A 26,832-nucleotide genomic window follows, 5' to 3' on the forward strand; every position below is an offset into this window, starting at 1 on the left:
AATTTGATCGTGTTACTCAGACAACATGCAATTTAAAATTTATTAGTTGCTTATTTCTGGAAGATTCCAGAAACTTGGGTCATAGTTGATCATAGGTAACTGCGACTGGAAAGCCAAACCAAGGCTACAGGAAGGCTAAGCCGAGGTGTACCGAGCCTGATACGTAGCAGTCCCTACGCTAGCTCCACATGGATTCCCTTATGTGATCCTTATAACAACCCTAAGGACAGTGATGCTGAGAGTGACGATGTGAGTAATCAAGGTACTGATGAATTAAAACAATACCAATAGAGTCAGCAAGTGGTTCTAAAGCTCTTGCTGCCGAGCCTGACGGACCTGAGGGATCCCTGGAGCCCACATAGCAGAAGGAGAGAAACAACTTCCACGGTTATTCTTTTATCAATAACCACACGCACATGCTATGGTATAGGCACATATGCACACATGTGTGTGCACACACAAATAAATGTAATGAGAATATTTTAAAATAAAACAATAGCAGCAGCAGGTGGAATTGAAGAAAGGTTCACGGCACCTGTGAGGTGTGCCTTCCTTCATCCTTAACTATACAGCCACAGGAAATTGGCATGATTGGGACACCCATTCTACAGAAAGACAAAGGGACACATATTTTGCTCCTCTTAGGTCTGACTGCAGAGAAGCCAAGTCCCAAAGCAATGCATAGCCAAGATTACTGTTTCAAGGAAATGGGCAGATTCTGTTGAGTTCTCAGATCCAAGTGAGCTGATATCTTCCACAGGAAGCCAGAGCTCCAGGAAGCAGAGCGATACCCAGAGCAAGGAGGGCTAGCAGCCTCCCCACTCAGCCTCCTATCTCTACCAGCTAGAACTTGGCCAAGGTCATGTCTTTCTTTTTTTTCTTTTTTCGAGACAGGGTTTCTCTCTCTCTTTTTTTTTTTAAGATTTATTTATTTATTATATGTGAGTACACTATAGCTGTCTTCAGACACACCAGAAGAGGGCGTCAGATCTCATTACGGGTGGTTGTGAGCCACCATGTGGTTGCTGGGATTTGAACTCATGACCTTCTGAAGAGCAGTCGGTGCTCTTCCCCGCTGAGCCATCTCACCAGCCCAGAGACAGGGTTTCTCTGTATAGCTCTGGCTGTCCTGGAACTCACTCTGTAGACCAGGCTGGCCTCGAACTCAGAAATCGAACTCAGAAATCCGCCTGCCTCTGCCTCCCAAGTGCTGGGATCAAAGGCGTGTACCACCACCGCCCGGCTTAAGGTCATGTCTTTCATGAAGCCTTCCCCTCTCTCCTGGGCAGGATGTGTTTTCTTCTCTCATAACCATCTCCCGGTTCCCCCACTGCATCTCTCAGACTTCTCACATCCTACCTCACAACTGCTATCTTAAGTTCTTCAAAGAGGGTTCATGATTTTAAGCTGTACTTGCCAGAGTTCTGTATGTAAACAGGGCTTAACCTTAAGAGCAGCAGTAATAACATCACTCAAACTTTACTGAATGTCAGGCAGAGTCAGGGATTCGAAACAGTTCATCCTAACAGAAACACTATGAGGAAGGGATCTGTTTTGCCCCATTACATAAACAAGGAAACTGAGGCATAAGAGGAGAAAGTAACCTGTCCAAAGTAACGAAGCCAGAAAGCTGATGAAGGTGATGAGGCTTAGATCACTCATTCTCTTCTGCTACGCCATGACAGAAAGTAGAAAGGTGACGATGTCACCTAAGACTCCCAGGTGTTGGGGGACAGAATCCAACCCAATCCAACTCTCCAGGATAAGCAATTCCTCCTCTTTGCCTGCTTTTAAGGCAGAGCCTTATGTAGCCCAGGCTGGCCCCAAATTCACTATGCAGCTCAAGAGGATGACCTTGAACTCTTTATCTTTGTGCCTCTACCTCTTGAGTGCTAAGATTATAGTTGTACACTACCATGCATGGGTTATACAGTGCTGGGGATTGAACTCAAATGGCTCATAAACTCTAGAAAAACTTTACCAACTGAGCTACACCCATAGCCCTCTTGCCTTTCTCGAAAGGGATTTCTTCCTATCTTACCTCTACTCTCTACAGGAAAGTGTCTCTATAAAATGTCCTATAACCCACTCAATGGTTCTACCAGGTAGGGGTATGATTATTCCTTATTTGTTTTTGGTTTTTCTGTGTAGCCCTGGTTTTCCTGGAACTCACTCTATGGACCAGGCTGGCCTCCTGAATGCTGGAATCAAAGGTATGCTCCACCACACCCAGCTGATTACTTCAATTTTGTAGATGGTAAACTAAGGCCCAGAGAAGTTAGGTCACTTGCGGTTCAACAGGAAGAAGGCCATCAAATACTACCAGCCAGTCACTGTGAGAGAATGCAAAGATGACAGAGTGGAAGGAACTCTCTTACAATGTTTTCCAGTCATCCTCAGCTTCATCCTAAACCTTCCCTCTAGCAACCGCTCTGCTTTGTAAAAGAGGTAGGGATAGGCAGAGATTAGTTTCTGCTACGCAGCTAATCCACCCCAGCTGCCCAAGATCTGGGTCAGGCTTTTCTTCCCACCTTCAGGTTCAGCATGGCCAATGACCTAGCCAGGAGAACCCTGGATAATTCCCAATTCCCAACATTTGGTCTCCCTTGGTGCCAGGGAGAAAGACGTTCCTTGGTCCCTGGTAGAGCAACATGGCTGTAGACTTCCACCAACTCAAACACTCAAGGAAGCAGCAATAAACCTGCTTAACAGGGGTGTATTTGCTCCTCCCATATCTGGACATATGACAGAGCAAACCACATTTTCTCCCAGCCCGGGTCTTGAGACCAAGGCATCAAGCAAGCCAACTGTGCCAGCTGCAGACCCACCCACCCTATCTCTGACCACTCAGTTCACCACCCTTGACCCACAGCTCTTGGGCAGGTGTGGGAGAGCAGCATCTTGTAATGCGGAGGTAGCAGCTGAGGGAAGGCCCAGCAGATTAATGTTTATCTCTTCTCTTAAGTCTCTTACTGGCTAATGGTTACAGCCCAACAACAGCGGCAGCACTAAAAATAAGGATGGGTGCTATGGCTTTACCAGTGACTCAGAGCAGAGGGAAGACAAAAGGCTCTCGGCTCCTTGAGGGGGCTTGCCCAAGGTCCACAGAATGCATTCCCACTTAGTTCGAGCCTAATTCCCAAGGAGCCAAGCCTCACTCTCTTGGTAAGACTCATGGCTTCTTGGAACCCCAGAGCTGTGCTTTGGTCTTTGCTCTGGGTCTAAGCCACAAGGAAGAGCAATTAACACATTGGGTTTGGAAGGGATGCCACTCCACCAACTTATTAAATGTGCCTGAGCCTCATTCATGCCTTCAGAAAGTATTTACTGAGTCCTTCACTCCAACAGGCACTGCTCTGAAGGCTGGAGAACAATGATGAATAAAGTGGTCAAAAATCCCTACCCTTGTGGACTATGAGGCAGGAAATGGCGGTAGGGGACACAGACTCAAGAAACTCACTAGACCTGAGTTAGTGAGTGAGTGCAGATACAGTGGGAAGAGGGGCGGGGGAGAAAGGGCTAAGTTTAAGTAATCTGCAGGGGAAGCCTCAGCAAGATAACACCTGACTAAAACCCAAAGGAGGTAAATGAGCCAGTCACTAACATTTTGGACAGGATCCATCCATCCATCCATCCATCCATCCATCCATTCATCCATCCATCCATCCATCCAACCATCCAATCACTTATAGTGAGATGGTCTGCTTTTAAACTTGGTACATCACCAAAACTGTCCTTGAAGTTGTGATCCTCTGTTCCTGCCTATTAGGTACTGGTGTTATAGGTACCACCACACCTCATTTATGTGCCTAGGATCTAATCTACGACCTCATACCTGATCCATATGCATCCTACCAACTGAGCCACAACCCCAGCCTATAGCTTCATACTTCTAGAATAGAAACAGCAATGCCTGAAGTTTAAAAGAGGTAATATGGTAGAGTGCTTAGCATACTCTTTTCCAACGGTTTGGTGATGAAGAGGAAAAAGGTCTCTTGAACTGGCATGTGCCCATTTTTCTTTTCTTTTCCCTTTGTCCATTTTTCGTGTGTGTGTGTGTGTGTGTGTGTGTGTGTGTGTGTACCCTTGTGGTGTATGCATACACATGGGCATATGTATACATTCTTGTATATGTAACATGAATAGGAAGGCCTTAGGTTAAGTCACCACACACAAGCTCAAGCGCACATGCACGCACACACAATTCTCTGTGTAGCCCTGGCTGTCATGGAACCTGCTCTGTAGACCAGGTTGGCCTCCAACTCAGACTTCTGGGATTAAAGGCATGTGCCCCTCCCCCTTGCCCCACATGTTACTCTTTCTTTTTATTTACACTAAGGTAGAATCTCTATCCAATCTTCCAAAGCTCGTAAGTTTGGCTAGTCTTGCCAGCTAGCTAGCTTGTTCTGAAGACTCCTTATCTCTATCTTCTGAGGCTAGAATTACGGGTGGACCACCATGCCAGCTCAGCATTTACATGAATTCCAAGAGATCTGAACTCTCATCCTCACCCGTGTTTACACAGCAAACATTTAACTATGGAACTATTCCCCCAGCTCACGTGTACATCCACATTGCCAGTGATCATAAGAGTCAGACCCATTCTCCCCTCCACCTGGGCAGACACAGGATCTGAATGCACCAACTGAACCCTCTGACTTCGTAGGATTCCCACGAGATCCTCCATTGCCATCCAGAGGTGAAACCTGTGCATGTCCACAGTCTGCAGATGAAGGCAAGCCAGAGGGGGGCACTCAGAGAGTGAGCCAGCGCAGTAGTGCTTGACCACAGATGCCTCCTCTTCCTCAGTCTTGCTGGCTATGGCATCTTGCCATCCCCAAGCTCTCTGTTCAGTGAGTCATGTGGTTTCTGCCTCCCACAGTCTCTTAGACCATGACAGCCTGACCTCTCTAGTGGTCATGGCTCATCTCTTTCTCCCCATATGTCCTGTTCTATAGTCTCCTCAGAATTGGTGAGAACACAAAGTGTTCTACACTAGCAGGAACAGAAAATTATTTGTAGAGTACCTTTCTTGAACATAGAATCCTCAACATTAAAAGGGGTAAAGCCATTGAGTTTGCTTGGTCCGAGGTGGTGGGACCAGGCCTAGGCTTGGCCTATGAAGGTAAGGACAAACCAGCTGGGACTCTTGCCACAGAGCCAGCCTCCTGCTTTTCCTCAATGACTACTTCAGGGTAATTTGGACCTTCCTTAGCTGACCCTCCTCTCACCCACCTTTCTGTAAGGCTCCTCCCACCCCACAGCCCAGCCCCCCCTTCCTGTCTGACAACAGCCACTTCCCTGCTTTGCACAGGGCCACTTCCTGCCCGCCTGTGTGCTATTGCCATGGAGACCCACCCTGCAGGCCTTCAGCCTAGCTACAACCACAGACAGCCCTCTTGCAAGGTTTTCCCCCTTAATTGCAGAGATGGTATCGGGATCAGAAAGAAGCTGCAGCCTTTTTAGGAGCCTATCCCTGCTTTCCTGGCCTTGCTTGGGCTTTTCCCCAGCAGTCTACCTAGGGCAGAGCCAGAACAGGGATAAGTGGAGACACTGCCTCTTCCGCCTTCGGCCAGGTGCTTCACGACTTGGTCTAGGACACCACAGTTTCACAGGCAGGGCAGCAAGGAATGACCGGATATAGCAAGGGGAGCAGAAATGGTTATCAGATGGTAAAACGACTGCAACTCACAACCAGTGGCACACAGAACCCCACAACTGCCTCATCTCTCCTGCCCAAGAGAACCCTACTCCAAATACATTTGCCTTCGTTTCTCAAGAGCACTGGCCACTGAGTCTCTCCATGGCCCTGCCAAGGACCTACACACTGATTTAGCAACATTTCTCTAAAACCACAGAAGCCAGCACTAGGTTCAGATAAGAGGTCTGTTATCACATAAACATACAACCTTCTGCAAGTAGGAAAGGACACGTGGTCACATTATGGCTACAAGGACTCTTCTTGAATTCCAATCTCAATGACATCTTTCCCATTCCCTCTGCAATCTCTGCCTGTGGCCTCAACATCAGCTGTGAGAAGCCCCTGGCAGCCCCACTGATTTCTGACCCAAGGTGGAGGTGGTCTCATCTTGTTCCCCTCCTGAGTGCCCCCACCTTCCTTTCACACACAACTCTGACCCCTTGGACATCACTCTGAGGAACAGAAACAAGGGCAGCACAGGTCATGTCATAGTCCACCTTCCCCTGCTGCTTCTATCACCCCTTAGGCACCAACGAGTGAGGATCTCCAGCCACAATCCCACTGACCTCCCCCTGACATCATAATGCTATATCCCTTCCTCTTTGAAAGTGCAAAGAATGTCTGATTAAAGGCAAAGTCGATCAACCCAGGAAGCAGAGTCTTCTAATGCCTTCAATAAGCATACAAGTGAAACCAGCTAATGGTTATGAATACAGGGGGACAGTACTTGAATATACCCATGTTACCCCTCTGGCTCTGTCCTTTACATAGCACACATACAAGTACCCTGCCTCCAGCTTTAACTCAAACAGTTCCAATCAGACAACAGAAAGTCCTGAGCCTCACCATGGCCTCTGGCTCTTGAGACAAGGATAGGCTAATCAAAGAGGGAAAGGCAAGAGGCGCCTAGACGCGTCCTAAAGTTCAAGCTCCAAGCCAGCTTTGACGGACAAAATCCCCATGGGATCATAGCAAACCCTAAGAAGGCAAGGCTCTGCCTGTGGACACTTTGGCCACTTTTAAGGGTCAAAACGGGGTCAGCTCTATGCCTCTAGTGGGTGCCCCTAGCCTGTGCCCACTGTTTTGGTGACATTTCCTTCATGGTAACCAGCCCCAAGTAAAACATCCCAGGAAGCAGCCCCTAAAAATAGCTCCTCCCAGGGCAGCAGCAAGGAGGGGGAGGGGAAGGAGAGGGAGGAAAAAAGAGGGGAGCAGATGGGAATCTGCTGTTGCTGATGGTGATAGGGCTCAGGAAGTAGAAATGATGTATGTGTGGGGGGAGTGGCTAGAAATGCCCCCACTAGAGTCCAAAAAAAAAAGAAAGAAAAAGTGGGTACAGAAGACTGAGGCAATAAGGAGAGGTTTATTCTCCTAGGCTTGGAGTTATCTGTGGTGTTGGACGGAGAGCTGCGGGATGACACCAAGATTCATCACAGAACAAAGGGCTAGAACCTGTAAAAGATAAAACCCTAGCACTTGGGAGGTGAAGATAGGAAGATCAAGAGTTCAAGGTCATCCTTAACTACACAGCGAGTTTGAGACCAGTTTGGGCTCCAAGAGACCTGGGAGGGGGGGCGGGGGGGTAGGGGAGAATGAAGGGAGGGGGCGGGTGTGTGCAAAAACCAGGGAGGGTTGAAATAGCTAAGGGGATTCAAAGACTATACAGTCTAAAGACTCATAGATCTGAGCATCAAGAAAACTAAGTATCTAAAGCTCAAAACAAACTCAGAACAAATCTTTCTTTCTTTTTTTTTTTTTCTTTTTTTGGTTTTTCAAGACAGGGTTTCTCTGTGTATCCCTGGCTGTCCTGGAACTCACTCTGTAGACCAGGCTGGCCTCAAACTCAGAAATCCACCTGCCTCTGCCTACCAAGTGCTGGGATTAAAGGCGCCACCACTGCCTGGCCAGAACAAATCTTTTATGCCTTGGTTTCCACAAGGCAACATCTTCTACAAAGCAACATCTGTCCAGGTATGTGCAGGTGACAAAGAGTCTCTCTCTACAGAGGCCCTCGAGACATGCAAAGTACCCATCTCTTTCTGTCAGCACCCTCTGGTACCCATGGGATCAGCTCCTGACTGCCTGCCAAAGCTGTTCAGAAAGTAGCAAGCATAGGATGGGGAGTGGGAGGTGACCACACCAAGCCTTCCCCTCCCTGCTCCAGCCTCAGCAAAGAATGGGGCCGGTCACTCCCCTCTAGGGTTTCAGCACAGCCTCTGACAAGGATATGATGACAGGCAAAAGGAAAAAAAATCAGGGTTCTTTTTAATAGAACGGGACACATTTTAACCTGCATCCCCACCTAACACAGCACCCCAGCTCCTTCTGGGAAGGTGGGTAGGAGGACAAGGTGAGTGTTCTATAGCTACGTTCTGCATCTCTCATCCTGACTGTATGATGAAAGGAGCCAAGCAGAAGCCTTGGCACAGAGATGGTACTTCCACCCTACTCCCCCATGCATGGCAGGGAAGCATTCAGAGGCGCTCAGTCACTTATATGCAGGAAACCATTTCTTTCTGTCTAAAACTCAGCTATTTTATCCTCAACTGAAAAGTTTGTTTTTACACAGAACCTCCGAAATCTCCCCTCGAGCCCCATTCCTACATCATCCTGATTTTCTCCTCCCCTCCTCTCACCCAGATCCTTAACAGGAAAATCTTACTTGGAGATACCACAGGGGACACAAATGTCATGGGGGCTACTCAGGCCAACACCAAGGGGGTGGGGACTTTCAACTGGCACCATTCAAGGGGATCCCATTTCAGTCCCCAGGGCCAGCTGGACCCAGAAAGGGACAGCCTTTACCCTTCTGGTAGCCAACATACCACACAACATCAGATACTCAGCCTGCCATGGCCTCAGACACAAAGTGACACCCCAAACGGGGATAGAGAGTGAGGCTCCTAATCACAGATCAGCTCATGTGCACAGATGGCCATATGACAGCTGAGACCACCTGAGATGCCACGTGAAGAAAGTTGGTATTTGTGGTGAATTCCAGGAGATGCCAAGAGTGACTGGTAGTGGTGCTGCTGCTGCTTTGTGATTTCATCTATTTTGTTTGTTTTGAGACGGGATTTTAATATATATCCTAGGCTGGCCTTGAATTTGTGGCAATCATCCTGTTTTAGTCTATAGAGTACTAAGAATAATGGCCTGTGCCATCATCTACTGATTTCTTAAAAAGTGGCTCATAGGTTAACTGAAGCATGTGTTAAAAATGCAGATGCTGGGGACCCCAGGCCTCTCAAAGCAGAATTTCTGTGGATCGAAGCCAGGGAGCTGCTATTTTAACCAGTACTCAAAGTGAGCTTCATTGGCACTGAAATTGAAAGTCACTCCTTAGAGGAAGTCCCAGAAGGGGTCCTATAAAGCCATTAATGACAAGCAAAGAGGAATCATAAACTAACCTGCTTTATGCTCTAAGTATAGGTCTTTATCCTCATCTGTTCTCTCCAAAGTAGTCTGGCCACTGAATCAAAATGGGGGAACCCACGTCAGCCAGGGTCCAAGGTCTCTAGAAACTTGACTCTGAGTTCCCTGGGAGCCAAACCCCAAAGGCAACCACAACTGGTTATCTAGCCCTCTTAATTCAGACATTTTATACAGACAGGCTTTCTATATATCAGGTACTTTGTGAGGGCCTGCCTACATAAAAGCAAAGGAAAATGTAAGGTCTTTCCCCTCACCTCTCAAGTCATCATGGAGAGGAAGACTTTTCTTAGACTTAGTTTCAGCAGAAATCTCTTGACATGAAGTATACAGACAAGCGAATAAATAATATAGCAACTGCTGTAACAGATTTCATAACACTGTTTCTGGTAGCATCCCTCCTAAGGCCAAGGGCATTACTCCAGTATCAATTTCAGTCAACGGATCTGGAATCCAGATAAATAATCCAAATACAGAGGTTTCTTATGGTGCCTCCAAGGATAAATCTTAAGCTATATAGAAATCAGAAAGGACCATTTGCTGCCCTTCAACTGGAGCAATATGGAGGAAATGCTTTGGATATAAGCAAAGAGAGCAGGATATAAAATGTTATGCTCTACGAGGTGAAAATCTGTATGCATATGAATAAAGATAAGAAGGGAATATGAAGATTTAAAAATAAAAAAAAGACATAAGGGCTCAGGCTCTTTGGGGGGGGGTGCTCTTAAATCTTAAAATAACGTCTTATCATTGCCGTCACCTGGCCCACTAGATCCTGCATCCAAGCCTATTTTAAATGCCTCCTTCAGCCTAGTAGAGCTAAGCTTAGAACCATGGGCTCTCCTGTACAAGTCCCAAGTCTCTACCCATCACTGCACTGAAGCAAAAACAATGGTGTTACATAGCTTTCAAGTGCCTTTCAGTGGACAGGCCTGCAGATTAAAAAAACCAAAACGACACTCAATGCACACCTGTATGAGCAGCCTACCTGGTAACTTAGCCACCAATGCTAGCTTCAGAGGCCACAATGACAAGATAGTACCATACCCCCCCCCCAGGTACCCTCAAGAAAGCTCCCTATCCAGACCCGACACCCAGAAAACTAAGTTGCCTCTCTAGGGTCTCTTGGGCCATATCATTACAGACAACAAGGAAAAGCAGCTCTCTACCCTTTCTTGCCTTTCAGCTTGCAGCCAAGAAAATCACGCAGAAAGAAAATCCTCAAGGAATCCCAGCGAACACAGCAAGCCTCTTCAGACCTTTCACATAGGTGACCCTAGTAGAGCAATGACATTCCCAAACACAGAAATCCAACACCTGCGGAGCCCTAGACAGACAGACAGCAGCAAGTGAAACCCAGCCCCAGCTACAGCACCTTTATAAAATATACAGCGTAAACTGAGAGGCCGCAAAGAAGCCATGGTTTTCACTCCTGAACCCCATGGGTACCAGCCTGGTACAGACCTTGACCCAACCCCTAATGGCAACACCCACAGACCAGCACACCATCTCCAACAGTACACCCTCCCACTCTCCCACCTCCGAACGGCAGTGGCACCTCTACATTCCTGACCCCTCTTTTTGGCATCTGAGCACCTCCACAAGCCGCCACGAGCCTCTGTCCCAAAGTTAACCTGGTACATAAGCCAAAGCCTCAGTCTTGGCATAACCATCTCTCAAGTGGGGGAGTTACTGCCTGACACACATGATCTTATTCTAGAATTCTCAAGCTGAAAAGAAAAGCAGAGAAATGAAATGCCATCCAGTTCAGGAGAGAAAGAATAACAAGATACCAGTTTGGAAAGGCAGGATAAGGCTATGAGGAAGGGAAAGAAAGGGGACACTGTCCCACAGGCTTAGGATAAGTTTGGGTATATGGAAGGAGCAGACAGTGAAAGCCCAAGGTTGGTAGCTCCAGTCCCTGTAACCAGCTACCTTCAGATCCCCAGTTCTCATCAACTTCCTATCCCTCCCTCTGGACCAGAGGGGCACTGGTGAGGAGCAAAGCAAAGCACTGCACCATCCGCTGGGGACACTAGCTATCAGCCACATTTCTGATACACCAGGCTAGGCTGTGTGGGCACAGGAGGATACCCATCTTCACCTCACTCCTGCCTGCCCCTGCCATTCTTAGTCAGAGCATGTCTAGCATGTCTGCCAGAGAACCCAACTACTGTTGCCCTTCCCACCCCCCATTCCAGAGAAGGAGGAGGGCATCTGACCACCCACATATCTCTATGACAACCGCTGCCTTGGACTCAAGGTACCCGATGGAAAGAAAACAAGTCAACTTTACAGCCAATGTACATGAACACTAGGAGACAGGCGATGCAGCCGGTGGGAGACATCAAAACAAGCTTTGGTAATAGGAATAAGGAGAGACATCCAGGCCAGGAGGCAGACACAGCCCCCATGGAACAGGTCCCAGAACAACTGCCAACAGGACAGAAGCCCACTGTCATCTCTCTGGAATTCTAGAGCTTCTGGGTGCATGGGACATCTATTATCTTGCCCCAGCGATGCCCACGTCATTACTGGCCAAAGACCACATCTTCCCCGAGTCCATCTGTCCTGGCTCCTAATGTATTTATGGGAGTTCTATTGCTCAGCCCTAACACCTTGCTCTGAGTCGTAGAACCTTTGTCACTGTGCTGTACCCTGAAGCTCTCCGGGACCTGACCTCTGTATTAACCAGACCGAGTCACCTCACACACGGCTGGGTCTACACCTATCAAATGAGGTAAGTTTGGCAAGCACCCAATACCAGCTTCAGAGATGTCCTTCTGAAGTGTTAAAGACAGGCCCTGGCTTCGCAGCCTTAGGTACTAAGGCTCTTGGGCCTACACAGTAGATAACTCCAATGCACGCTGAGGCACTGCGGCTCCTGCTCAGACCAGACCACTAAGATTTAGCGACCGTGAGGCGTCATCACACTCTGCCCAGGACAGACTGCATCTGCTGCTTCACCATCAAGTTTGTAATTTGATCAAAAAAAGGAATCAAGTTCATCTGGCAGGATTTGTTCCCCAGAAGCCCTCGCCAGTAGCAGCCTCCCCTGATGTTTACAGATTTCTTTCCCTTGGGAGTCTGTTCTGCCGCCTGGTGGGCAGGGAAGGCTAGATTCATCAAAACTGCTCATTTACTGCATTTCCACCCTAAGTTACCACCGGGGCAGAAGGGCTAGGTAGGACAAGCCTGCAGAAGTCAGACTGCTCTAAAGAGAGGGACTTTAAGTACCCTAAATTAAGAGCTATTCACTCCATACCATACACTGCCTCCCAATTCTCCACTGAGAACTTGAACTTCCTCAACCCTTTAGGGACCACTCCAGCTACCCACATCTCTCTCTTTTTTTTTCCCCTCCCTGAGCACGTCCAATTCCCTCACACCTCCTTGTCTGGCTTCTAAGTCTACCCACCTTGAAATTCCAACTCATCTCCAAGTGCTAAAGCACGTACTCCCCCACCTCCCAGGGCACCTGCCGAAATCTAATCTCTGGAGGGATCCTCTCAAGGAGAGGCCCAGAGAGGGCACGCTTACCTCTGGCAGACAACTTCTTGGTATTGATGATTTTTGCAGCATATTCCTGCGTAGATGTTTTCTTTACACACCTTCGGACCACTGAGAAGGCACCCCTGGAGAGAGAAGGTGGAAAGAACTGGGACATGGAGCCGAGCAAAGTGACACACACATACTTCAGATGAGGACAGCCATGCTCCAACCACCAGACTTAAAGGGACAATCAACAGCTAACATAAGAATGTTAAGCCCACCCCATGGCCCTAAACAGATGTGGTGGAGCACCACCTGGCTCCCACCCTGTCATTTAGTTCCTGGGCAAAGCAACAGCTCAACCTCAGACTGGTGGGCGATGCTTCAAATACACACCTGCTGCATCTCACTGATTGCCTTGTGGTCCCAGCAAAGGCAACCAGGAGAGAGAAGGAACAGGGAGACCTTGTTCCTTCTCTCAGCAGAAATAAATTGGGAAAGTAGGGAAAAGAGGGATTAAATAGAAGGTATGATTTCCTAAGAAATCTCCTTAAGCCTGGGAGAAAGTGAGGTTCAAGATCCGCTAAACTAAGCTCAAACCCTCAGCATCCCCGCTCAACTGACAGCAGGGAAATAGAGGAAAGACAGCTCTGATTCTGACAGCAGTAACTCCCCTTCCCCGTGCTATTTTCCTCTACGTGACCCGCCAAATGGGCTGCGATCTCGGGCTCTGGAAATATCTAGGGGGGCGGGCTGAGCGGGGGCTGCAGTGGCCAGGCTCTGCACCGCGGGTGGGGGTGGCGGGGACCCGGGCTGCGGCGGCGGCGGCGGCCAGCTCAGTGCGGAGGGGAGGGGGATGCTGCGGCTGCGGCGCACGGCTCCTGGGACCACTGCAGGGATGGGGGGAGGGGCCGGGGGTGCCGCAGCACTGCCCAGCAGCAAGGCTGGGATCCTGGAAGCCGCACTAGCGGGGGGCGGGGCCCGGCACTAAACATCTCCCCACACCCGGGCACCGCAGCGGGGCTGGAACTGCAGAGCTCCCGGGGAGGGTCGGTCCCGAGTGCGCCAGGCGCGTGGGAACCGGGGAGCCGGTGCTGAGTTGGGCTTCGGAGCTGGGTGGAGAGGGGGCGGTGGGCAGGCGGGGTCGAGGGAGGGGAGCATCTGAAGGGTGCGGGAGGGGCGGGGCTGGAAGGCGCCCCGGAGCAGTCCCGGGGCTGCAGTTCCCGCGGCAGCGCCGGGTGCAGCAGCCTGGCAGCTGCTGCAGGGCGCGGAGGGGGCTGCGGGACCGGGAACCCAGGGCCCGAGGGCCCCGAGGCAGCACGCGGGAAAAGCTGGGGGTGGGGCGGGTCGAGGGGGCGCTGCAGCGGCCGGTGCAGGGCCGGGGGGCGGGGCGAGAAGCCGCAGAGCGCCGGGACGCCTGGACTAGGGTGGGGGGCCGCCGCGTGTGGCGGGTGGGCCGTACTTGCCGAGCTCCTCGAAGAGCTGGTAGTCGTCGGTGAAGCGGGTGCAGGTGGCGGTGGTGGCCATACTGGCGGGCGGACGCGGCGGTGCAGCCCGCGCCGACGTCGGTGCACAGTCACCGCCGCCCGGCCGAGGGAGCAAGAGGAGGAGACGGGGCTGAGCCCGGCAGCACCGCGAGACTTTACCGGAGAGAGCGAGGGAGGGAGGGACACCCCCGCGCCCGCCCGCCGGCCCCGCCCCCAAGCCCCGCCGGCCCCCGCCCCGCCCCCGGGGAGGGGCCTCCCGCCGTCGGCCCCGCCCCGCTCCGGGAGCCGCCCAAACGGGGGGCCCCCGCGCCCGAGGGCTAGAGACGCGGGGTCCCCTCTCCCGGCCACCCACTGGGACGGACCGAACTGAGAGACTCCTCGGGCGGGCTCCTCCAGGGCGGACCCTGCGAGAGAGAGAGAGAGAGAGAGAGAGAGGGAGAGAGAGAGAGAGAGAGGGCTCAGGAACGAATGTGTGAAAGTGGTTCTTGAGTAGTGTTGGGTCTGGACCTTCGAGGTCTGGGGAGAGGCCCCACACGTGGGTCCGGATACTGCAGCACGAACCAAGCCGGAAAATGCCAAGGTCAAGGAGTCTGTGTGACTACACTCGGGAGATGCCCCCAGACTGCAGAGCCAGCCACCCGCAGCCTTCCCTCAGGGTGCCGACACTCTAGACTAGTGCAAGAATCAAGGGCATCATCATTAAAAAGAAACAAAACCCAAAAAACCTTCAGCCGTGGTTTTATCAGAGAAACCAGGCCACGGGGCGAGATGTTTGCTTGCTTTTCTCTCTCTTTTTTTTTCTTTCCATTTATTTATTTCGTATGTGTGCATGTGGTCCTGTGGTTACCACAGAGCACGTGTGGAGGTCAGAGGACAACTTGGGGAGTTGGTTCTCTCTTTTCACTACATTGGGGGATGGAACTCGGGTAGTCAGGCTTAACGCAAGCATCTTTTTAACTCACTGAGCCGTCTTGTGGGCCTGTGTGATTGCTTTCCTGCATTCCAATCTTAGAGATAAATGTTTTCTCCTAGGTCAGTAATAAAAGATAAATAAAAGTGAGGATGTCTTAAAAAGGCTTTGTGCACGGGTGGCTAAAAGCGAAAGATGAAAGCATACCCGTTTTTTTGCTTTTTTGGTTTTTTTTTTGTGGGGCACCCTGACCTTTTATTTCATGGGACTTTATCACATTTTGTGATGATACATTTGCAGGTAGGAGTGCTAGCACAGCATTGAGACCTCTTGGATCATACCACCTAGCTTGATGTCTGGATAACTCATTGATCTTAGGCATTAGGCAATTCATGAAATCTGTCTGGGCCTTATTTGAGAACTGGAAATAATAGTACAGTATACTTCATAGGGCTGTGAACATTTACTGGGTTAAATCACATATAGTACTTAGAATAATCCTCAGTACCTTATTAAAACAGTGTTTGCAGCTACTCTTTAGTATTTTTTTTTCCACTAAACTGTGCACTCCAATGGAACCCCTGGATACACAGCTCCAGACTCAGTGTTTATGGGATACAGTCAAATAAAACCGACTCTGGAGGAGAAATATGCTGGACAAGTTCCCGACATGCCCCAGCAGCTGTACCCCAAGTCAGGGGCCATTCCCAACTGGGCAGAATGGAGCTCAGCCAACTGCTGCCTCTCAGTCTTGATTACAGCAGGATGCCCACTGGGAATCCAGCCTCCTCTGTCAGCAGGCTGGTGCTGCCAGGGGAGGCAGCTGAGAGGTATCCTGGCCTCCCAAGCTTCCCTCTGGAGGGGTGGGAAGAGCAAGATGCTAAGGGAGGGCTCACCCCAGACCCCAGGGAGCAAAACGGGAGGGGTGACTGGAGAACAGGGGGGAGTGGGGCTCAAGAAGAAAACCTTCACTGATTACCTGAGAGAAGAACCAAGAAAAGAGCTGAGATGACAAGAGCAGTGTGTACTCCACCCTTCCACATGGCAACAGGAAGTAAAGTGGAGGGGACAGGGCCACTTCCTACCTCGAAGCAGCAGGTCCCAAGTCTCGGCCCAGTAGGGTAAGGAGGTTGTGAAATCAGGGATGCCAGTAAGTCCGTATTTTCTCTCGTCTACCCTTGTGGCAGAAGCGGCTGCTAGTTGAGCTCCAGACATGGAGGGAGCATATCGGTTTTTCATCGGTGTGCCCTTCCTGAGCGCTTGAGGCAACTTGGTTCCTGACCTCCAGACGCTGATACTTGAAACTCACAGATTCATTAAGGTAAGGTGGAGTGAGGAGTGGGGGGAGGTCACAAACACAGACTAGGGATAAAGTGCAGTCTCTTAGGGATACCCTAGGGGGAAAAGATCAAAGCAGGGCTATAACCTGACTGGCCCAAAGTGCCTGCTGTGACCAGTTTGTCATCCTACCTACAGAATCTATACTGGATGCTTCAGGATAACCATCCAAAGGACCGTGCTGTCTCTGGGTGAAATGGAAAAATGACGTAGGAAAATATTGGGTGAAATCTTGGAAATGACTCATACTACTGTGTAAATGGAGCCACCCATTTTTCAACAAATGTTCATCAACTGCCTCCTATCTGCTCGACGCTGCCTTTTAGCAGAATGTCCTAATAAAGTGGAGATTTATAATTTATATAATTAGAAGTCTCCATTTTTCGTTTACAGCTCTACCTTGCTCATGTCCTCCCTCCTTCACACTTTCTCCTGATAGCGCAGACCTCTGCCATGTCCACTCTGGCAGTGTGGAGCCTAGAGACTCTTCTGTATGCTCACACAAACACATCCTCACACACACCCTTCTCGATCCCCATTGCCGTAGCACCCACACAACCTCCAGCTACCTCACAGCAATTAGAGAGACGATGCACACAAATAATAACGAGCTCGCTAGCTCCCTGTGCATCAGTATCTATGGCAACCTCATGGGGTCCACAGGCTGGGATGTTCTGGTTGTAGCCAGTCCCCTGGGCAGCACTGACACTCAGGCAGTGCTCAGAGCCCCTGGAACAGTAAACAACACAGGAAATTGATGCCTTTATAATCACCAGAGGTACCCCACTGGGTGGTACCCCTCCCTTTGTTCTGATCTTTCGTCTTGAAGCACTGAAAATTACATATTGCCCCCCTGAATGACATATACTTCCCTCCCTAATTTCGGAATGTGATTTTAGAGCATGTGAGAACACTTACTCTTCCAATCTAAGAAAAACAGAGCAGTTGGAAGTGAGGTATTTAATTGAAAGGGGAGGCAGGTGCGCTGTCATGCACCTGTAATCACAAGATGGTAACTAGTTTGAGAACAGCCTGGTCTATCTGGTGAGTTCTATGCCAGCCAGGGCCATACAGTGAGACATCATCTCAAAAAAGCCAAATAAATAAATGAATGTAAATGCAAGGGAGATGATGCCATTAAAATCAAAGCATAGTTGCTCACATATTGGGAGATGTAAAATCAATGCTAGGGGAGTTAAATTGGCCTTGTGTCCATAAGGTACAGGGAATTCAGTCCATAGTACTCTAAATACTAAGGATTAGATGGCCATGTTCCAGCTACACACACATATATGTGCATATGTATGGAAATACATTTATAAAGTGTGGATCAATATCACCATCATCATCATCACCATCATCACCATTATTATTTGGTTTTTCGAGATAGGGTTCCTCTCTGTAGTCCTGGCTGTCCTGGAACTCATTCTATAGACCAGGCTGGCCTTGAACTCAGAGATCTGCCTGCCTCTGCATCCCAAGTGCTGGCTATTATTATTATTTTATTTAATGTGTATAGGTTTTTGCCTGCATGTCTGTGTACTACATGCATGCCTAGTGTCCTCTGAGGCCAGAAGAGGGAGTCAGAGCCTCTGGAACTGGAGTTACAGATAGTTATGAGCCACCAAATTGGTGCTTGGAATTAAACCTCTGTAAGAGCAGCGGTCTCTTTAACAACTGAGCCGTCTGTCTCTCCAGTCCTTATGTGTAACTCTTGGTCAAAAAGAAAGCTTAAAATCTGCTGGGCCAGTAGCTTCTCTCAGCCCTTCCAACTCCTTAAGAGTCGAGTTCCAGTTTCAGAAGAGGCAGTAAGATCATGCATGAGCCCTCTTCAAGGAACTCTGAAAGAATTAAGCGGTGGTACAACATTTGAAAACTATGAACACGATGTGATATTTCGGATAAGAAAGCCTAAGTAAAAATGAAATCCCTTAAGACAACCCTCAACTCTGGAATAAGGGGTGTCCTTGTTCCTGGAGGCCACACCCACCAGGAGAGTGGGCTCAGCAGGCAGAGCACTCAGAGCGCATGCTCCCAGACAAGTCACGGGGTGAAGAGTGATCTTGCGTCCTTCAAGTCCTTCAACTGACCACTGGAAAGGGGCAGCCATAGAACCTCTTTAAGGGGGAGCCGATATATCTGACATAAGGGGTTGACTTCCACAAGATTTGGGTAAAGGGGACTGAGATTTTTGGGTGAGAGGCTGAGGCTGTTTGAGGTGGGAGCCTCAGTATAGATGGGAGGAACTGAGGTGTGGGGTAGAGTCTGGGGCACCAGGTTGAAGAGCTGAGCTCAGAAGTTTGGTGAGTTATAAGAACTTGTAATGTGAGCAGCCAAGTTTTCTGGATTGCGGAGTCACCCAAATGGGACCGTGTTTGCTTAGTGTGTGCAAAGCTCTCAGTTCATCTCCAGGGAGAAATAATGAAGAATTCCCTTCCATTTTCTAGACAAGAGGATAAGAGGGTAGTGTAGATCTGCTCCTGCTCTTCCCCTCCCCCAGGTCTTCTGCTTCATGTCCCTCTGTTATCCCCTTTTAGATTAGGTGTTCACTGAAGGCAGGCAGTATCTAATCTTTCCCGTTAAACTCTCAGCTCCTGGCATTGGGCAGGCACTCATTAAATATTTGTGAAATGAATAAAGGGTGGGGGGTGGGGTGAAGATAAAATACTGGAGAGGAAGGCGGAACACAGCGGAGAGGTAATAACACCTCCATAGAGGCTAAAGAAAGGTGTTGAGCCACCAATCACTGCCTGCACTAGCCCTGCTGGACAGGAAGAATGGCATGTTCCGCCCCCTGGTGGCTAGATGTGAGGCACACAGGGAACTGCAGCTGTAGTAGTATGGTAAGAATGATGAGCCATTTCTAGAACTAGAAGTTTCAGGGAGATGCTGTTTCTTATGAGACACATTCACTAGCATACCTCGCCACTCCCCTGTGAGTACATAAGCTACCTACTTCCTCTTACAGAAGGGGAAGCCTGCAAAAGTAAAATAGCTATTGAAGAAACAACCAAGATAAAGACTGACTGAAAGCCGGTCAATAGGAAGAATGTGTGAAGAAGAAGAAAAAAAAAAAAAAAGCCAGGCTTTGGTGGCACACACTTTTAATCCCAGCATTTGGGAGGCAGAGGCAGGCAGATCTCTGTGTTTCAGGACAGCCTGGTCTGCAGAGGTAGAACTAGTTCCAGGACAGCCAAGGCTACACAAAAAAAGCCGATAGGGATGAATATGTGGGGTGTAAATCGAAACCTTAAACTCAATGTGAACTTAGCTTCAATGGTACTGTGTCCAGACTTTACTCAGAGATCAAATCTATCCACCCATCCACACATCCATCAATCCGTCCATCCATCCATTTGACTGAACACTTTCCTCTGCTCCTCTCTCTTGGAACACAGGAAAGAACAATCCAGCAAAATCCCTGCCTTTGTGGAGTTTACATTTTATAGGAAGGCAATGAACCAAGAAAAGTAATTTCAGAGTCACTTCTACTGCTGAGAAAATAAAGTGAACTTACGGTGTTAGGGACCCAAGTTTGGTTCAGGTACCCGTATTGTAGCTCCCAACTTCCTTTAACTCTAGTTCCAGGGAATTCAGTGTGCTCTGGCCTCTGAGGGCACTGCAAGCACACATTGCACATAAACTCATACAGGCACACACACACACACACACACACACACTGTTTTCAAAAGCTGTCAGTATATTTGAGGGGTAGAAAGGAGACTCTGGTGTAGGGAGGCAAGAGAGAGGCGGGGAAAGCACCTACAGGCCCTAATTAAACTGCACTGCCCCTTTGCAACAGACCTTGTGTTCCTTTGGAGCCTAAAACTCTGTAGCTCCCAGGGAGTCCACATGGTAGACTGCTTCCATGTTCACCCACACATGGTGAGACCTGCAACTCCAGCACAGGGTGGAAAGATTCCGCCACCAAGGACAGACATAAATGCAGGCCCGAAGCTGTACATCATGCTGTTACTTGGCCAGCACAAAGGAGAGTGTTAGATGTAGGTACAGGCTAATATCCCAGTGCTTCAGAGTCTCTGAGGGCGGTATGCCCCCAGAATGGACCGGCAGTGTCCTCTCAAGTCCACTGATAATTGTCTACCTGCTTTTGCGAAGCTTTAATTCTAACTGCCACAGAAGACAGAAAGATGGCTCAGAAGTAGACCCTCCCTCAAAGAAGATGTACTTTCCAGAAGCAAGAAGAAAATAACAAACAGGGTATAAGAAAATACTTGTTGCTGGGCAGTGGTGGCACACGCCTTTAATCCCAACACTTGGAGAGAGAGGCAGGCAGATTTCTGAGTTCAAGGCCAGCCTTGTCTACAGAGTGAGTTCCAGGACAGTCAGAGCTATATAGAGAAACCCTGTCTCGAAAAGGCCAAAAAAAAAAAAAAAAAAAAAAAAAAGAAAAGAAAAGAAAAGAAAAGAAAATACTTGTCACCAGCAACCTCTGGGGCTTTGAAAAATACCTGTCTGAGATGATCCTATCTACACCACATCCTTTGCTTGTCCTTCAGTTCTCTCTTCCGAGCATTGCTTTCTCCAAGGAGCAGCTCTGACCTTTGACAGGATCACATCTCTGTAGTGACACCCCCCAAGTCCCCAACCACCACTTCGTCAAAGCCCTTGTCCCACGCACAGCTTTATACCTGCTTCTGTAACTCTAGGACCCATGAGGTCAGTATCTGTTTCTGTTTAACCCCAGTACCTGGGGTGTAGCAAGAGCTCAATAAATGCCTAGACTAGATATAGAAGCTAAACACCTTGGGGCTTTTAATGGCAAGTGATTTGGGTAAACAGAAGCACTTGAAGTAGGAAGAAATGGAAGGAGAAAGATGTTGTTAGAGCTGGAGTAGAGGGAACATTGCCAGTAGAAAGGACAGTGTAGATCAGGTGCTGAATAAGCACGGAGGATCTGCAGATGCTTGGGAACTGGGTAGTCAGGCTGAACCCAGAACCCCTGTGTATATCCCTACTTGGGTTTTTGTTTTGTTTTGCTTTTGAGATAAGTCTCACTAAGTTACCCTGGCTGGCCTTAAACACACTCAGTAGCCCAGAAAAGTCTTAAACTCGAGACCTTTCTGCTTTCGCCTCCTGAGTAGCTAGGACCATAGACTTGCATCACCAGGCTTTAGCTGTCATCTTGTATTGATTAATTTGGATTTAGAGCTTGTTGAATTTTAATGGATACAGGACATTCAAGTGTAAATGTCTGGTGGGCAACACAGTCATCCAGGCCTGGGATCTTGGTGCCTCAGGACCTTCCTTGGAGTCCAGAAACTTGGACTCTGCCTTTCTCCCTTGCCTATGAGCCCACCAATAGCCAGATACTATAATTCTCATATTTCTATTCATTGCCTCATTATATATTTTAGTCTCTTATGTTTATTTTTTTCTTTATGGGGTTAGAGAGATGGCTCAGTGGTGAAGAGCACTTGCTGCTCTTCCAGAGGACCTGGGTTTAATTTCCAGCACCCATGTGTTGGTTTTCAGCTATATGTAATTGAAGATCCAAGGGATCCAGCACTTCTTCTGGCTGGCCTCTTCATGCATCAAACACACACACACACACACACACACACACACACACACACACACACACACAGAGTACACAGCTATGCATGCAAGTAAAATACCCATACACACTAAATAAATAAATAAATAAACAAACAAACATATTGCTATATGTTTTTAATTCCCTTCCTTTCTCTTCCTTTTCTTTCTTTCTTTTCTTTTTTTTTTTCCCTGTTTGTCTGAGACAGGGTCTCATTTCAAACTGGCCTTGAACTTGAGGCAATTCTCTTGTTTCAGCCTCCTAGAGTTAGGATTACAGATGTGAGCCATCATGCCCAGTCAATTGTATTTTCAAGGAAGTATTTTAAATTTTATTTATTATTAGTATGTGGAGGGCATGTGTGTGACCATGGCGTGTACATGGGGTGGGGGGGAGGGTTCACAAGACAATGTCTGTGAAGTTGGTTCTCTCCTTCCCCTTTTACATGGGTCCCAGGGACTGAACTCAGGTCCTTAGCTTTATACAGCAAACACTTTAGCTACTCAGCCATCTTGCTGACCCCCAGTGGAGGCTGCTTGTGTTTTTTGTTTTTGTTTTTGTTTTTGTTTTTGTTTTTTGTTGGCAGTTTTCAGTATGGAGTTGTTTTCTGTATGTATATATTTACTTATTTCTACCCTAGTCTTTATAGCAACTTGAGAAATTGAATTTTATTATCCCTATTTTGAGGGGACCAAAGCAGGAAGGCAAAGTGTTTGAGACTGGCCTTGGCTTACAGAGCAATCACAAGATAGTCCAGCCTGTGCTACAGAGGCCCTGTCTCGAAAAAATAAAACCAACCAGACAAAAATGAAAACAAACAAAAATCCCATGCCCCGAGGCACAGGAAGCACTCTTGGTTTTTCTAAACTCAGCCTTTGAAATAGTTGGCAGCTGATAACAAGCTCATTTTATAGTTGTCGAGACAGGGTTTTGATTCACACCTGGGATAGACCTTAAACTCATGAACCCTCCTCCTGCTTCAGCTTCTCAAGTGCTAAGAATACAAAAGTGACCCACCACATCCGTTTTGTAAACTTACTTAAAAACTGTTATAGTTCATTTTATTTTGAGGCCAAATGTGATAATTCTACTTTTTAATCCCAGCACTTGGAAGACCAAGGCAGGAGGATTGCTGGGACCAACATGAGCTACTTAGTAAGTCACCATCTCAAAAAATAAAAAAATTAAACTGAAAAAAAATTTTTTAACTCTCTCGCTGTGATCATAGGTTGCTTAAGGGCAAGGCTCCCTCACTCCTGATAGCTTTCAACAGAGCACAGTGTACTGTACATGATGCAAGCCTTTGAATAATTGATTTGTTGAATGGATGGCCTATTATTCCGATAGGGTCCGCTTATCTTGCTGGTGGTATGATTCGACTGCTCTTTATCCCTTCCCCTATCCCCTTCCTGCCCCGCATCCAAGAACAGAGAACACAGAGAGCCTGCCTCCCTACAAAGCAAGGAAGCTACTAGGTTCCTTTATGAAAGCGCAGTGACTCTGTTGTCCACTAGAGGCCGCTTTATACCTGATTTTAGAGAGCCAGCAGGACTTAGCTGACCTCTGCCTAAGGAGTCATTTACAAAGCCACTTTCCCCTAGATTTCCATGGCCCAGAGATTGTCTATGGATGTCTCCAGCTTCGATTTCTTCCACTCAGATTCTTGAATCTGAAATGGGGTACAGAACCAAAGTTGCCAGTGGCTGCCAGAGTGTACTGGCAACTTCTAGTTGCCCCTCTGTCACGCAAAAATTTCATAAATCTCTATCATGGGTCTACTGACACATACATACACTGTACCATTCAGTGTGCTAGACTCTGGGACTAGCTTGTGAACAATCCAGACTCTCTCTGCACCTTCAACCCCCACCGCAGCTCGCAGGCTCTAACCAGGAACGCAGGCAACCCTCTAATTACTACATCGTGAGATAAGCTGCTGCCATGATATCGATTCCACAGTTGCTTCTCACTGGGTCTCATTTCACTGTGGATTATTTCATAGCATATCAGGCTTTAGAGAAGGAAAATAAAATCCAGAGGCAAAGAAAAGTATTTGCCCACAGTTGGAAAAATCAGGGCAGGGCATCTGCTTTCCGGGAGGTAAAAGGATTCTCAGGGTCTCCCGGCAGTTCGAAGGGTTGTAATGGACACCGGAGATGAGAAGCACCAGGCCACCTCCGTGTAGCTTCCCTGTTCTCTTTTCTTTTGGTTTGGGTGATTTTCTTGGGAAAAGAGGGACATTTTCAAGACGTTGGGGTGTAGCCCAGCCTGGCTGGTTTCTTTACTGTTTTTTTTTCTTTCATTTTTATTCATTATTATTTTTTACTGCAGTGCTGGTGTTTGAGCCCAGGGCCACATACATGCAAGGCAAGCATCCTACCACGGAGATACACTCCTAACCTCTGCTCCCCTCCGACCTTTTTTGCTCTTTTCCTCAGATTATCTGTCAACCTATGTATCTCTGAGGCACGCTTTTTCACCCAGAAGTCCGAGGTCAAGGAAGTCAGAACAGAGCTGGGGAGATAAGATAGACAGGAACTGCAAAAGTCATTTGCTACAGTTACTGCTAAGGACAGATGTCTGGGGGCTGAAAGGCCCTTCCTTCCTTTCTTCCTTCCTCCCTCCCTCCCTCCCTTCCTTCCTTCCTTCCTTCCTTCCTTCCTTCCTTCCTTCTTTCCTTCCTTCTTTCCTTCCGGAGACTTCTGAGAACTTTCAATTCACCCTGTGGTGGTTTCTCTGTAAAAGATATTAAGGAGATAAAGGCGGGTAAAAATCTCCCTCTATTTAGTAATCATTCTTCTGAGCTTGGACAAGGGAGCCTGAGGACCATGTGCTCAACATTCCTGAGAAGCAGTTCTGAGTCAGAGCCCCAGAAACAGCTGAGGCAGCTTCGGGCCGGAGTCTTGGCTCTCTTTCCTCTCTTTCTGTCCAAAAGCAACTCTCTCCCTAGCTATTTGGATGTGACCAGAAACCCAAGCAAAGACCTGAGGTAGGAGCGTGGCTCAGCCAAAGTCTATAAAATGGACTCGGTCTCTGCATCCCCTCTAGAGGTACAGCTGTGTGGTGAAGGCACGTCTGCATCCAGGGACATCTGTAGTAGGAAGCCCAAGAGGTAGGTGGAAACCAACCTAGTGCCCACAGGTCCTAAGTCCCAAAGTAGCTATTGTTAGGTTGCCTCTGGGAAGGGGGTCATAATTAAGATTTGGCTTGAGTTAAGACAGCATCATTCCCTGGGAAACCTGCCAGCGCCTCCTCACTGCCTGGGCGTGGGGCCCGGGACATGCCAGGACAATGCCAGAGAGCTGACTCAGGGGGGAAGGCATGGAGGGGAACAGAAAAACCCTTCCTACCTATCAGCCAAGAGAAGAGACAAGGCACGCTGTGATAGCCCTATAGTGCCAGACCAGACCACCAACAAGCTCTGTGTAGGGTTGGTCCACTCTTAAGAACATAGTCTCATGGAACTCCATATTGCTTGGAGTCACCAGCAGACAGCAAGAGCCTGGCCCTATTCCCTAAATTCCCATTTTCCCCGCAAAGATGTGCAGTTCGAGGTTACTCAGCGCTTGATTCAAGCCTGTTCGTACCACTTTTAAAAGACTAACCTTGGGCAAGTCGCTTACTCTGTTGGGACTAAGATTCTTCATTTTTCAGACGGATGAACAATAACTGACTGCCTCATAGGGCTGCAGCAAGGATCCAATGAGATAATGTCTACAAAGGCACCCTGTGTAGCTAGAAAGCACATTTCCAATAAGGTATCATTGACATGATTGATCCTGTCACAGGGATTGTAACCTCTGAACCATGAACCATGGAGTCGTCCTCTTTGATTTTTTTGAGGGGGGTGGAATGGGGGGGGGGGGAAGATGCTCTGAAGCAAGTGTTGAAATCCCAATCCAGTGCTGGGTCCAGAAGCCTCGACTGAGGCAGCTTCTGGGTGCTACCATGCACCAAGGGCTGCTCCCATTTGCCACTGCCAGCCCCAGCTCCGCTAAACCGGTTCTTTCCCTTTTAGTCAGGCTCCTGCAGTCCAGTTTGCCTGCAGTGATGACAAAGGAACCTAAAATAGCGCTCGCTCTGCAAACACTGCTGGAGACCGGGCTTGGGCAGAGTGTGTGGCCTGTCACCCATAGGCCTGTCTGGGCATCCCAGCCAGGTGCAGCCCTGCACCCTCGGGGTCTTGTCTGCCTTGCTTTTTTTGCACTCCTAGGATGACAATGTCTCCTGTCAGCCTGTGGGTGGTGAACTGGATGACTACCTAGAAAGCTGGCTTGGCTAGAAGGGCCATGGAAGGGAGATTACTGTCCTTTCTACCAGCATGGTCCCCTTGCTCCCTTGGACCCCCTCTTTGTGCCAAGAGGCCAGGTTAGCCTTGCAAAGAGCATGGAGAACAGCTGTCGTGGCCTTGTTGGAAGTGCTGGCATGAGTACCAGGAAAGTGTGATCCTGAAGACCCAGCAGCCAGCTGGCCCTGACATGTCACAGTGGCTACAGAACCAGTTTGACATGCAGCTATTTGGGTGCCTCCCTGTGGGTCATTGTGCCTGAGATTTCCCAAGGGACTTCATATGACTTACCCAGACAGGAATGGTGTCTGCCGAGGCTAGATAGGAAAAAGTCTGCAGTTGGAGCCACAGGAAGGAACCGCCATTTTGGCAGACGGCTTCACTCTGAGCTCTGCTATCAGTCCCTTTATTCCAGCAGCCATTTCCAGGCAGCATGAGTCTTATCCTCAGGGCATTCTCATCCAGAACTGACCCCAGGTACACATGGTACACACGGTAGACATGGTGCACATGGCGCACATGGTATACATGGTATACATGGTACACACGGTATACATGCTACACACGGTAGACATGGTACACACGGTAGACATGGTGCACATGGCGCACATGGTACACACGGTATAC

General features: G+C 48.6%; 1 protein-coding gene across 18 annotated transcripts in view; it reads right to left on the minus strand.

Moving 5' to 3' along the window:
- Camk2g (calcium/calmodulin dependent protein kinase II gamma) overlaps positions 1 to 14,293 on the minus strand; it is a 60,877-nt gene extending 46,584 nt beyond the window's left edge. For 15 of the 18 annotated variants that reach the window (XM_031361987.1, XM_031361980.1, XM_031361984.1 and 12 more), the window contains exons 1-2: positions 14,088 to 14,291; positions 12,674 to 12,768 (exon numbers count right to left, since the gene is read on the minus strand). In XM_031361987.1, coding sequence (XP_031217847.1) covers positions 12,674 to 12,768; positions 14,088 to 14,152 — 160 coding nt within the window. In that variant the 5' untranslated portion in view covers positions 14,153 to 14,291. Of the gene's footprint in view, positions 1 to 12,673; positions 12,769 to 14,087 lie in introns of all 18 variants that reach the window. The other 3 variants (XM_031361983.1, XM_031361988.1, XM_031361970.1) reach the window with 2 other exon arrangements.
- Positions 14,294 to 26,832: the final 12,539 nt, after the last annotated feature.

Source organism: Mastomys coucha, unplaced genomic scaffold (genome assembly GCF_008632895.1).
Source record: "Mastomys coucha isolate ucsf_1 unplaced genomic scaffold, UCSF_Mcou_1 pScaffold9, whole genome shotgun sequence".
Classification (NCBI taxonomy): domain Eukaryota; kingdom Metazoa; phylum Chordata; class Mammalia; order Rodentia; family Muridae; genus Mastomys; species Mastomys coucha.